The sequence below is a fragment of the Canis lupus genome, chromosome X, assembly GCF_011100685.1.
Source record: "Canis lupus familiaris isolate Mischka breed German Shepherd chromosome X, alternate assembly UU_Cfam_GSD_1.0, whole genome shotgun sequence".
Taxonomy (NCBI): domain Eukaryota; kingdom Metazoa; phylum Chordata; class Mammalia; order Carnivora; family Canidae; genus Canis; species Canis lupus.
The window spans coordinates 82,337,854-82,350,033 of NC_049260.1; the positions used below are offsets into that span (position 1 = coordinate 82,337,854).

General features: G+C 45.9%; 1 protein-coding gene across 4 annotated transcripts in view; it reads right to left on the minus strand.

Annotated features, from left to right (window-relative positions):
- COL4A6 (collagen type IV alpha 6 chain) overlaps positions 1-12,180 on the minus strand; it is a 287,447-nt gene that overhangs the window by 36,053 nt on the left and 239,214 nt on the right. For all 4 annotated transcript variants that reach the window (XM_038588047.1, XM_038588048.1, XM_038588049.1 and 1 more), the window contains 6 exons: positions 11,814-11,867; positions 4,500-4,559; positions 3,218-3,262; positions 2,476-2,529; positions 1,164-1,233; positions 92-199 (listed from right to left, as the gene is read on the minus strand). In XM_038588047.1, coding sequence (XP_038443975.1) covers positions 92-199; positions 1,164-1,233; positions 2,476-2,529; positions 3,218-3,262; positions 4,500-4,559; positions 11,814-11,867 — 391 coding nt within the window. The remainder of the gene's footprint in view (positions 1-91; positions 200-1,163; positions 1,234-2,475; positions 2,530-3,217; positions 3,263-4,499; positions 4,560-11,813; positions 11,868-12,180) is intronic.

A 12,180-nucleotide genomic window follows, 5' to 3' on the forward strand; every position in this document is an offset into this window, starting at 1 on the left:
ATGTATCTAAACCAGAGGTACAGAAGGGGATGCTGGGCACCAGCGTGGTTAGAGGACAGATCTGTGCAGGGGGTGGGGTACTTTGTTTCACCTGGTAAAGCTGGTAAGCCAGGGATGCCAGAAGGGCCAGGCAGGCCCTGGATGCCTTCATCTCCTTTAAGTCCTGGGAGACCTGGCATACCGGGATCTCCAGGATAACCTGGCATTTTGAGGGAAAAAAAATCAGTAAGCAAACCAGAAGAGGCCCATAAATGTCACAAAATGCCTAAGGAGAGTTGCAAGGAGATGTCCTCAGGATAGATTTCTCTTTCTCGCCCTTCACAGGCCTCCCTGAATCTAATGGCCTCATGTGATAATGGGCCTACTTGAGCTAAGGCTTCATTAGTTTTCAGAACCAGTCTGGCCAGGGCTAACCTTCGATGGGAAGATCTGGTAAGTACTAGGAACGTCCTTCTACTATTACCAACCTGCTGTCATGCCTCAAATATCTACCATTTGGACTAAGGTGTTAAAGTCTACTATTCACGTTATGCACATAGATTCCCTAGAAGTGGAACACAGGAATCCACTGTCAATCATTAATACCATGGCTTCATTAAGTGTACTGGACAGGGCATGGGCTAGAGAGGATGACAGGGGAGAGATCATTTCGGAGACTGGGGCAGAAGAGGTATAGTAGTAGAAGCCTTTGCTGAAGCAAGGAGTAGCTGGAGACACTGGGCATACAGGTGCTTGTAGAAGGCAATGAGAACAGTTGGATACTCTTCCACCTCCTGTGACATTGTCAAACCCAAGCGTGCATGGGATCATGTAGATAAAACCCCAAATGTCCCATAGTATCAGGGTCAAGTCAACCTAGACAGGGAGGATATCGGTCTTTCCCCAAGCTTCATTAGGAGAACAATTTTCATCAAGTCAAGGCCCAGTCCAACCACAACCCTAGTCTTGGTGGAGCCAACATGGAGTGTAGGGCTTGGCTTCTTTGCCCAAAGACATTGGAATTAGCTTCCTTCCCCCAAATACAGGACCCATGAGGGGCCCTTGAGGGTGTTGGCTCTAGCAGCAATCCAATGATTGACAAAATATCCTCATTATGATTATAGGGAATATAGAATGTAACCCATGGTCCTTTCTTTTTCACTGCAATCAATGAAAAGTTGCACCTGAGATCACAGCACCATCTGTATCGATGAACACATCTGGGCCTGGCAGGCCAATGCCACCCTTTTCACCCTGTAAAGATTCAATTGGTTAAATGCAAACATTCCCGTGACTTCAAGCTCTATGTGCCCTCAAAGCCATTCCTCGGGAAAATAAAAGTTTTCTCCTTCTACAACCCTTGATTCTATGGGCCAGCTAGTCCACAGGTTAATTCTGAAGTCTAATAAATTTCAGATGAAGGCAATGCAAAGCAGGCCAGAGACCTAATACTCAATGGTAAACCTGTCAAAAATAAGGGATCCCGATTACATTTTACAACCTGACTCCAGGATAATCTGCTTCTGGGCCTGGGACACAGATCAAAGAATAGACCATGTTGCTGCACCAAAAGGTGCAAAGGAAGGAGCAATTTTAACTTTTTTTCTTTTTCCGCTCTAGCAGGCCCAGGACTCTGCTACTGTCACTGGCCTTGTTTAGTGGATGATTTCAGGCAGAGGAAGTCAAAGGAGTTCTAAGTCCCCCCGAAGGGGGGCTCAGGTATCAGAATCAGATACAGTGGCATATCCAAGTCGGGTGGTGGGAGCTGGCTGCCCCTGGTACAGACAATAAGGGGACACTTTGTCTGTAAAGAATTGAAAAACAATAATAAAGACAAAAATTTAGCAATTCTAAACAATGTAAATAGTAGAATATTCCTCTTTGTAGAGATGGATTTGCTCCCGTACTCCACCCCCCCCCCGCCCCTGGCTTTTAGTCTACCTCCGATCAAGTAGTATCTAAGGCAGGCCTATTGGTTTTTTAGTGCTCAAAGTAGGGTTCACACACTTCATGTGAAAAGGGTTACATTTAAAATGTTAAGATACTGGAAAAAAACACTTCATCTCATATGTAGGTGTTTATTATGGTTCAGGTGTTTGTGTCCTTTTTGCCCCCAATTCATTTTGAAAACTTCATACCCAAAGTGATGGTATTAGGAGGTGGGGCCTTTGGGAGGTGATCAGGTCACGAGCATGGAGCCCTCAGGATTGGGACTCGTGCCCTTATAAGAGAAGGCCAAGAAGGCTAGCTCGCCCCTTCCACCATGTGAGGGCATAGTGAGAAGTCAGTGACCTGGAAGAGGACCCTAACTCAACCATTCTGGTGCCCCAATATGGGGCTTCCAGCCTCCAGAACTGTGAGAAATAATTTTCTGTTTTTTATAAGCTGCCCAGACTGTGATAGTTTCTTAAAGCAGCCAAATGGACTAAACAGCATTTAGGGGAATTCTTCACCCTTCTACCTCCCCAGTCCTGGATTTTCACTTCCCAACATTACCTTAATTCCTGGGAGTCCATTAAGCCCAGGAAAACCTGAGGACCCCTTCTTGCCCTGTGACAGAAACAGAGTTACAGCTAAATCAAATGTCTAAGAACATAAGAGGGACTGGTCTTTGGATGAGACCAGGGCACATGGTGCAGGGATCTTGGCTGGCATTCCAGGGTATGCATGGATTCTACCCGACTCTGGAGGGTATAAAATGTTCCAGAAGGCAATATGGCACAAGGTAGCCAACTTGCCTGTTAGGAGGTATAAGGGCCACAAGGCTAGAGATGAATAAAGGCAGGCTGGACTTCTAGACCCTGATAACTTAATAAAGAAGTAGGACCACTGCATGGCACTGGATTGGTAACACTAGATACTCAGCTTATTGGATGAGGACGAAAGAAGATAGTGGCTGGGATTATACCCATCAAAAAGAGGTAGGTAATTTGTATTATAAGCAGTGGCTCCCTTTGTACAGATGCCCATGTTAAGTAAAGCAAGGGGGCTTTTCGATTAGGACTTTACATGTGGGCTTTTTTTTTAAAATTTATTTATTCATGATAGTCACACACACAGAGAGAGAGAGAGGCAGAGACACAGGCAGAGGGAGAAGCAGGCTCCATGCACCGGGAGCCTGATGTGGGATTCGATCCTGGGTCTCCAGGATCGCGCCCTAGGCCAAAGGCAGGCGCCAAACCGCTGCGCCACCCAGGGATCCCTACATGTGGGCTTTTAATGACATTAACCAAAATACCTGAATCCCTGGAGGGCCTTGGAGTCTTTCTAAACCCATGGGACCCTGTAAAGAGAATGAAGCCACCTTAGAAAGATTAATAGCCCACACTAGAGAAAGCCAATAGACTTACAAAACAAAGTTTCCCAACTGAGTTCAGGACTTAGCCGCTCCTAAAATTAGGTAAGAGAATGTCCCTAGACTTGGCTTAATGACTCCTTTCTAAGTACTAATCCATCAAGCTGAATAGCCACATGGAGCATTTTAAAAGAGCAAAATAAATGAAAACATTATAAGAATTGGGCAGAATTTGGTAGAAGGGCTGGGTGGTATTATACTTAGTCTGCATTAGTTCCAAGTCATGACATTTTTTTAAAGATTTTATTTATTTATTCATAGACAGAGAGAGAGAGAGAGAGGCAGAGACACAGGCAGAGGGAGAAGCAGGCTCCATGCAGGGAGCCCGATGTGGGACTTGATCCTGGGTCTCCAGGATCACACCCCAGGCTGCAGGCAGCGCCAAACCGCTGTGCCACCGGGGCTGCCCATGACATTTTTAAATAGATTGTGGGAGGGTCTCTTGTCTCTCACCCCAGCTGCATTCTTTGTTGGTGATTATGTCTTTTCAAGACAAGAGAGTAGAGAAAAGTAGAGACAGAAATGGCAGGGTAAAAGGTGAACATTGCTGAACACTCAAAAGATTCTTAATGAGCTTTATGACTAAGCCAAAATCGTAGTTCTCTAAAATGTTACTTCTTTAAGGCTAAGGATGGCCAGTTGCTTATAGCCTAACACCTAAGTGCCTGAAGCACTTAGAATCACACAGGCTAACAATTATTTCTTCACTTGAAGAGGGGTTATTACTGCAAATTGTAGACTGCAAATGTCACTCACTATGTTTTAGACCATCCCAGGCTTGTTCCTGTTCTATAAAGATGATATTCGGTCCTCTTTCATTACAGCAACATTTGCACCCTAGCCCACATTCCCTCAGGATAGAATGTAGTGAAAGCAGGACCACGCTTACCCCACTTTTGGCCCCGAAGAAAACTATATATGAGGACAAGGAAAGTCAGTAGGCTGAGGAGCCATTTCTTATTTAAGGGAGTCACTAAGTCAAGGAAGTGGGGCAAAGTGAAGAGGAGGAGGTCTCAAGGGCCTGGCAGAGCGTTGAGGAAGAGAAAGAAGAGAAGCTTTGGTGGCCATCAAGTTATATAACATAGAGATGTGAACAGGACAAAACATGGACCCGATGGACCGGGTAACTTGCCAGACCCGGGCAAGCAACAGTCCAGGCTCATACCCTTGGTCCTGGCAAACCAGGGATTCCCTTTTCTCCCTTTTCTCCAGCAGTTCCAAGTCCCTAAAGGAAAAAAAGAAACCACAAGTTATAACATCCATTTCCTCATAGGTCTCCTGGCTTTATCCAAAGTAGGGAGGTGACTTCGAATCAATGCCATTGCGAGTTGGGGAGGCTCACCATGTTGAGCCTCTTGTCACTGTCTAAGAAGCACACAGGGCCTGAACAAAGGTTGGACCATTCATCTAAGGTTCCCTCTTGGTTTTAGAAGTAATGTCTTGTCCCCTTAAACATGATTACCTATATTCACAGCTCCTTGGATTAATAGCATAGAAATGATTAACTATCTAACCTCATTGGTTTGACATGTGGGGAGGCAGACACTCAGAACAGGTAAGCATCTTGTGTGCATTACAGAATCGATGAGACTGCCATGTCTTCAAACTTCCATTCCAGGGCCCTTTCCATGAGAATAGGCTGCCTTCTACCACCTAGGAGCTTGTTTCTTTGACCCGCAAATGGAAAATTGTATTAGTCCTTGGGGGTCAAGACTGGAGGGAAGAGCTTTTGCCCTCTGGGGGCGTGATGGCTGCATCATTCTCTTTGGTGGGAAGGATTATTTCTTTTTTTTTTTTGAAAGGATTATATCTATCTAGACGTGGTCTAGAATCCTGTAGGCCCTAGCAGTACTCCGAAGGGTACTAGGAGATGGTCTTCAACCCCTCTTGCCCTGCTCACAGAAGGTGAGGATTTGCAGCCATGGACATGACTTGGGACTCTCTAGGGACAAGCAGAAATCCAAAAAGCAGAATGAGTAAGGAAGCTTCTTTCCCTCTGGGTCTAAAGCAAGCATATTCTGGGCCCCGAGAACCAGAAGAGTTCACTACCAAAGTGGATGGAGTCTTTCATGGCAAGCTGAATCAAGGCCATTTTGTTGTTATGGTTTAAATGTGGGACTTTCTGGAGCATAGGTTCTGGCAAACAACATTTAGGCCTATTGTGAGAGTGAAGGAGGCAGTGAAGCTTCCTTGAATGTAAGCCTGTGAAAGGCGGTAAATGTTGTGGCACGTCTCCCCTCGTCCCTTCTCAATGTGACCTGGCTCAGTTGGTTCTGCAGCCAATGCTCTAATCCCACTTACAGTTTTTTCTTTCTCTTATATACTCTGAGCATTCCCTTGGGTCCTGAAAGCTGGCTGAATAGCCCTTCTCTTTCTAGGCCCAAGTGGGTTTTTGTCATTGTTATCGTCATTGTTTTTAATGTGGGCTTTTTTTGGTCTTTTTGTTGTGGGGTGGAGGATGGAGTGTGTGTCTGTGAAGGGTCTAGTTCAAAGCAGACTTTGGTTCCTGCTTGTCTTTCTTTTTTTATGCATCTATAGTTGTGTGTCAAAGGGCTCAGACCTCATGCTGAATGGGATTTCTATTTGAAAAACCTGGGGCTCAAATTGAACACAAACTTTTGTGAAATCTTAGTTCTGCATCTCAAATTGGAAACCCAGGAATGCTGCCACCTGGTGGCACACATCTCTGGGCCTCTGAAGCCAAATGCCATGCAGCCTTCCCTGAGCTGTCCATGGAAGCTATAGCAACTCCCACTGCCCCAGACACTTGCAGCACTAACAGGGGTTGTATATGAAAGTTTGTCAGCAGGAGGTCTATACCACACTCACTTCCATCTCCTCCAGGACACGTTACTGCAAGCTAAACACATACAAGATAGTTCCATACATACTTGTTGAGTTAAAAAGAATGACTCAGAAAACAAAACTGTTGCCAAACGTGAAGCATATCCAGGAACTCTCATGCTGTCCACCTGTTTTGCCCACAGTTGCAAAGACAAGGGAACTTTGTCCTCTTTCTTCAGAAAGCAGAAAGGCTCTCTAGACTCATGCTTTCTCAGAGAGCTTGTGCTATCATGTGTACAAAAATAAATAGTTCAAAAACAAGGGCCACCTGGTGGCTCAGTGGTTGACCATCTGCCTTTGGCTCAGGGCATGATCCTGGAGTTCTGGGATGGGGTCCCGCATCGGGCTCCCAGCAGGGAACTTGCTTCTCCCTCTGCCTATGTCTCTGCCTTCTCTCTGTGTCTCTCATGAATAAATAGAATCTTTACCGAAAAGTTTAAAAATGAAAAAAATAAAAGAAACTGATTTGTGTGTGTGTATGTGTGTGTGTGTAGGGGGGTGGTTAAAGCCATAGAACATACATGACTTGGCAAGATACTGGGTCATAGGCTCAGTCTGTCTCCCAGGGCAGGGAGGCACCATACAGGGCCCTGCTGAGCAAGCCATTCTAGCAAGATGTCCTGGGACCCTGCCAGGTCACAGGCAGTCCTTGCCAGGAGCTGTCCTGCACCCACTGCTCCCATACCCCTTCTCATCCATGTCCAAGAAAGCCTCATTAGAGCACTAGCTTAGCTGTTCATAGGCCTACTCACTAGGGCCCTGTCTCCTAGTATTTTGGTTCAAGGATATTAGTGGCTCTGTAAAAACTCAACTTGAATCACGTGGCTAGGAATGAGGGCATAGGGGTGATGTAGTCTATGAGGTAGGGTGAGGCAGGTGGTACCAGGAAAAGGCGAGCTGCCAATGCTAGGCTGGGGCCAGGGGGTGTGGGCCCTGCTGCCCAGTGAAAAAAGCTGCTTTGGCCACAGGTCCTCAGAGGCATGCTCGCTCAAGAGGTGAGCCACCGTGCAGTCCCCCTCTGCTCAAGCCTCTCCCCCCAACCCCAAGCAGGCTCCCTGTGGCCCCAGCTGAGGCGGTGGAGATGGCTAGAGCCACCTGCACACCTAGGGTGGCTTCTCTAACTGGGAAAAGCAGGAGGAGGTGCTGGAGTATGGAAAGGGGGAGCGAGGCTAGCGGGGAGAGAAGGGGGGTAAGGGGTGCTACTGTCTTGGAAGCTAAACTGCAGAGATGTCTTCTGCTTGGCACTGCAAGGGTCCCTGAGATTAGAAACGTGAGAGATTGGGCAAATCAAGTGTCCTTCTAGCCTCTGCCCCTTAGGAGAGCAGGGCCAAGGGCATCCCCACCACCTGCCTCCTCTTTGCCCTCAAGTCTGTGAGGTTGGGGCTCCTCCTCCAAAGGACCCACCTAAAGGGCACGGAAAGCCTGGAGCCCAGTTGAAGGAGCACCCCACATGCCCAGTAGTTGCCTCACATCTACTCAATAGGTCCCTCAGGATTTGCCAGTCTCTTCTCCCTTCCCTCATCTCGCCTCACCCTGTGTTCACTGGCCCTTGGATAGAATGCACACAGGTATATGATTCTCTCTGACAGTCTCCACGAGAGACCCTGTGCCAGATGTGCGTGTGGACTGCTGGGGATACTAGGGCAAAATGAGGGATACTGGGGCTGAGCCAGAAAATCAGGGATGTTTAGTTATGCCAGACAGGGCCAGACAAAACAGGTGAGACATAACATTGGTCAGGTTGGCCAGTTGTCAGCAGCTCCTTCAAAGATTATGGTTGGGATGGAGAAGAAACAAATGGTTAAAGGGGGATAGTTTGGACTCCCTAGAGATTTGCATCCTCGGTGCAGCCTCATTTCTCAGTGAGTGTGGATAATTGACAGCTGATGTGATGAAGGCTTTGGATTTGAGAAGCATGCTTTAGGTGAAAAGCCTCCAGTATCATAGTCTACCACCACCATACCAAGAAGGAACTGGACTGTAGGGGGCAGTATGATATGGGGAAATGAGTGTGTGTGGGGGGGAGCTCTGAGCTGCCTAGCTTTCAAAAAAGCTGGATTTCAGCCTCAGCTCTGCTAATAACTGTCTGCGTGTCTCTGGACAAGAACTTCATCTGTTCAAGCCATGATTTCCTCTTCAGTACAGGGAGATAAACCCGTCCCAACTTGCTTACCTCCTGAGGATGATGTGAGGTGACTAGAGTCTCTATGAAATGGTCACAAAGGAAAATGCAAACCCTTTCCCCAACCCACTCGCAAAGTGCTTTGTACCGGTGGTGCCTGATAGAAATATGGGAACCACTATGTTGTTTTAAATTTTCTAGTAGCTACATCAGAAACATAAAAGAAATAGGTGGAATTAATTTCAGTAACATTTTGTTTGACCAAATATATCTTAAAATAGTGTCATTTCAACATTGAAGTAAAAATCATTGAGATATTTTAGATTATTTTTCTCATACCTAGAGTTTGGAATCTGTGTGTCCTTAACACTTACAGTATACCTTATTTCAGACTAGTCATATTTCAAGGCTTGGTGGCTGCATGTGGTTAGTGGTCATCATATTGGATGCACAGCTTTATACTTTATAAAGAAACTTCATGTACATTGTGAATTGGCCCTTGAGACGGTAGATATGACCATCGCCATACTACAGATAGACAGAGATGCCTCGACACTTGAAAAGGTCCCAGAGATGGACCTGAGTCTGAAGTCTAGGTGTCCTGTCTCTAACTTTGGAGTTCTCTTCCTTTCTGACTCATTAGACACTGGGCTAATTAAGATCAATGACGTCGAACAGATGATTCCCTGTGGCCCTGTGTTTCTACAGGCTATCATGGAAGCAATTTGTGCTTCTGGCTCTACTGGCTCCATTTCCTGGCCACCCAGAGAGACCCAGAGTATTTCAAAGAACTGTAGGGAAAGCCTGGAGCCCATCTATCCCCACTTAGCAAGCAGAGGCAGGCCTAGTCATCTTTAACTCGTCCATTTCCCTCCTGCTCCATGAACATCTTGTCAACTCCTTCCTCAAAACACATCGTGCAGTTTCAGAGACCTATCAACCAAATATAATGTGTGGGCCTCATTTGGATTCTGGTTCAAACACAGAAATTGCAAAAAATATATTTATGAGAAAATCATTAAGTCTGAATTCTGAGTTAACTGATACTAAGCATATTACTTTTGATTGATGAGTGATGATGATATTGCAACTATGCTTTTATTTGTTTATTTTTAGATGTTTATTTGTTTATTTTAGAGACAGGGAGAGGGAAAGAGAATCTCGAGCAGATTCCCTGTTGAACATGGAGCCAGGGTGGGGCTCGATCTCACAACCCTGAGACTGCGACCCTGAGAGCAGGACCCTGAAACCAAGAGCTGGATGTTTAACTGACTGAGCCACTCAGATGATTTGTAACTATGCCTTTAAAGTGTTCCTATCTCTTAGAAGTTCTGAAGTATTTTATGTTGAAATGATATGTCTGAGGATGCCTGGGTGGCTCAGCAGTTGACCGTCTGCCTTTGGCACAGGGCGTGATCCCGGAGTTCTAGGATCAAGTTCTGCATCGGGCTCCCTGCATGGAGTCTGCTTCTACCTCTGCCTATGTCACTGTCTCTCTGTGTTTCTCATAAATAAATAAATAAATAAATAAATAAATAAATAAATCTTTTAAAAAATGAAAAATAAATTACATGTTTGTTATTTGCTTCCAGTTGGCGGAGTAGCTTAATGTAAAAGCCGAGCGATGAGGACACAGCAGGAGCATTATGCCATCTCTCCTCCTGGCATATGTTTAAAATGTTCCATAATAACAAGTTTACATTTTTTACATTTTCAATCTATGCACTTCTTTCCATTTTCCTTGCTAGCACCCTAGTGCAAACTGCTACCATCTCTCCCCCAGACTGGTACAGTAGCCTCTGCTGCCCCAGCCTTCCCTCATCCTTCACACCCCTGTCCCCCAAACTCTGCAAGAGTGTTCTTCTTAAAAATGCAAGTTAGAGGGCTGCCTGGGTGGCTAAGTTGGTTGAGCACCCAACTCTTGGTTTTGGCTCAGGTCATGATCTTGGAGGTGTGAGATTGGGCCCCACATTGGGCTCTACACTCAGTGGTCTGCTTGGGATTCTCTCTCTCCCTCGCCCTCTGCTCCTCCCCCACTCTCTGTCACTCTCTCTCTAAAATAAGTAAATAAATCTCTAACAAAAACACATGTTAGAGCTTTCCAATGGGTTCTCATTCCATTTAACACAGATGCCACATTCGATCTACAAAGGGCTTCATGATTTGGTGGCTCTTGCCTATCTCCCTGGTTCTTGCCCTTGCTCCCTCTACTCCATCCACTCACTTTCTCACTGTTGCTCAAAAGCAGTGAGCTCTTTCCAACCCCAGGGTCTGGGAACTTGTGGTTCCTTTTGCATAAAACTCTCTTCCTGATCTTCACGTGACTTCCTTCCTTATAATGTGCACTTCCTCGGAGAGGCTCTGTGTGACCGCTCTGCCCAAAGTAGCCCACCGTACTCTTGATCCACACTCCATCACTTTACCCTTTCTTTAATCTTCTATGTACTACTTATTATGATACAAACTTCTCAATTCATCTGTTTCCTTGTTTATTGTGTCTCCTCCCTCGCTCCCCCATTAGAATGTATTCTCCTCAGGACAAGAACTTTTTTTTTTAATACAATGAGCTTTTTTTTTTTAAAGATTTTATTTATTTATTCATGAGAAACACACAGAGAGAGAGAGGGACAGAGACACAGGCAGAGGGAGAAGCAGGCTCCATGCAGGGAGCCCGACGCGGGACTCGATCCCGGGTCTCCAGGATCAGGCCGTGGGCTGAAGGTGGCGCTAAACTGCTGAGCCACCCGGGCTTCCCAAGACAAGAACTTTTACTTCCTTGACCGTTATTTAGTGTTGTCCAGCAGAATGCCTGGCACCTAATCACCCTCAAAAGGTTTAAGTTGGGCAGCCCTGGTGGCTCAGCAGTTTAGCGCCGCCTTCAGCCCAGGGGCTGATCCTGGATACCCAGGATCCAGGCCCACATCAGGCTCCCTGCATAGAGCCTGCTTCTCTCTCTGCTTGTGTCTCTGCCTCTCCCTCTCTCAGGAATAAATAAAATACTTAAAAAAAAGGTTTAAGTGAAAGACACTAAGATACAAGGGCATATAGGAGAGTGAAGATAGCATTACTAAGATTAATGAACAATGAATATGCGCCAGGCACATACTAAGTCCTTTCCATGCATATTATCTCATGTAGTCCTCATAACCATGCCATTATCATCCTACCCTCATTTTTGGGGGGGCGGGGAGGGAAATTGGAACTCAGGAAAGTTAAGAAACTTGTCCAAGGTCATATAGTTAGAAATCAGTGAAATCAGAAGTCAAGCCTAGGTCTGTTTTAATTCCAGAGCTTGAGCTAAAAACCGCTAAGATATATAGCCTCATAGAGTACCCTGGTAATGTCCTCATGGGTTCAAGAAACAATAACATTTCCTGGAATGCCTTCTAGTAATGAAGATGATAGAATGCTCTACAATAACCATAGGAAGAGGTCTTCTTGGTAGCCTTCTATTGCTATAGCTTTTGTCCAATCAGGTCCTTGAATACATTTTGACCAAATGGGGAGACTTACCGGGAGACCTGGAGGGCCACTTATTCCTGGGAAACCCGGAAGCCCTGGTTCACCCTGGAAGACCAATCAAAGATTAGTGAGTAGCAGCAGGAAACAGTGAACATAAAGGATATGGCTCCCTTGAGCTGCTTGGGCTGGGCAGCAGGCAACCAGGGGGGTATCAGGTGGTATAAACTCCCCAGGATCCCCAGGTGCTAATACCTGCACCAGGATATCAGTTTAGGGAGCCCTTGTGGTATGGGAAGGGCCAAGGGTCTATGGCAAGGAACAAAAACTGTCTAAAACAGAATCTCAAATGTTGAAGCTAATTGGGAGACACAAAAGATGATCATTTGCTGTCTTTCTAGGGGAAGGAGCCATTCAGTGT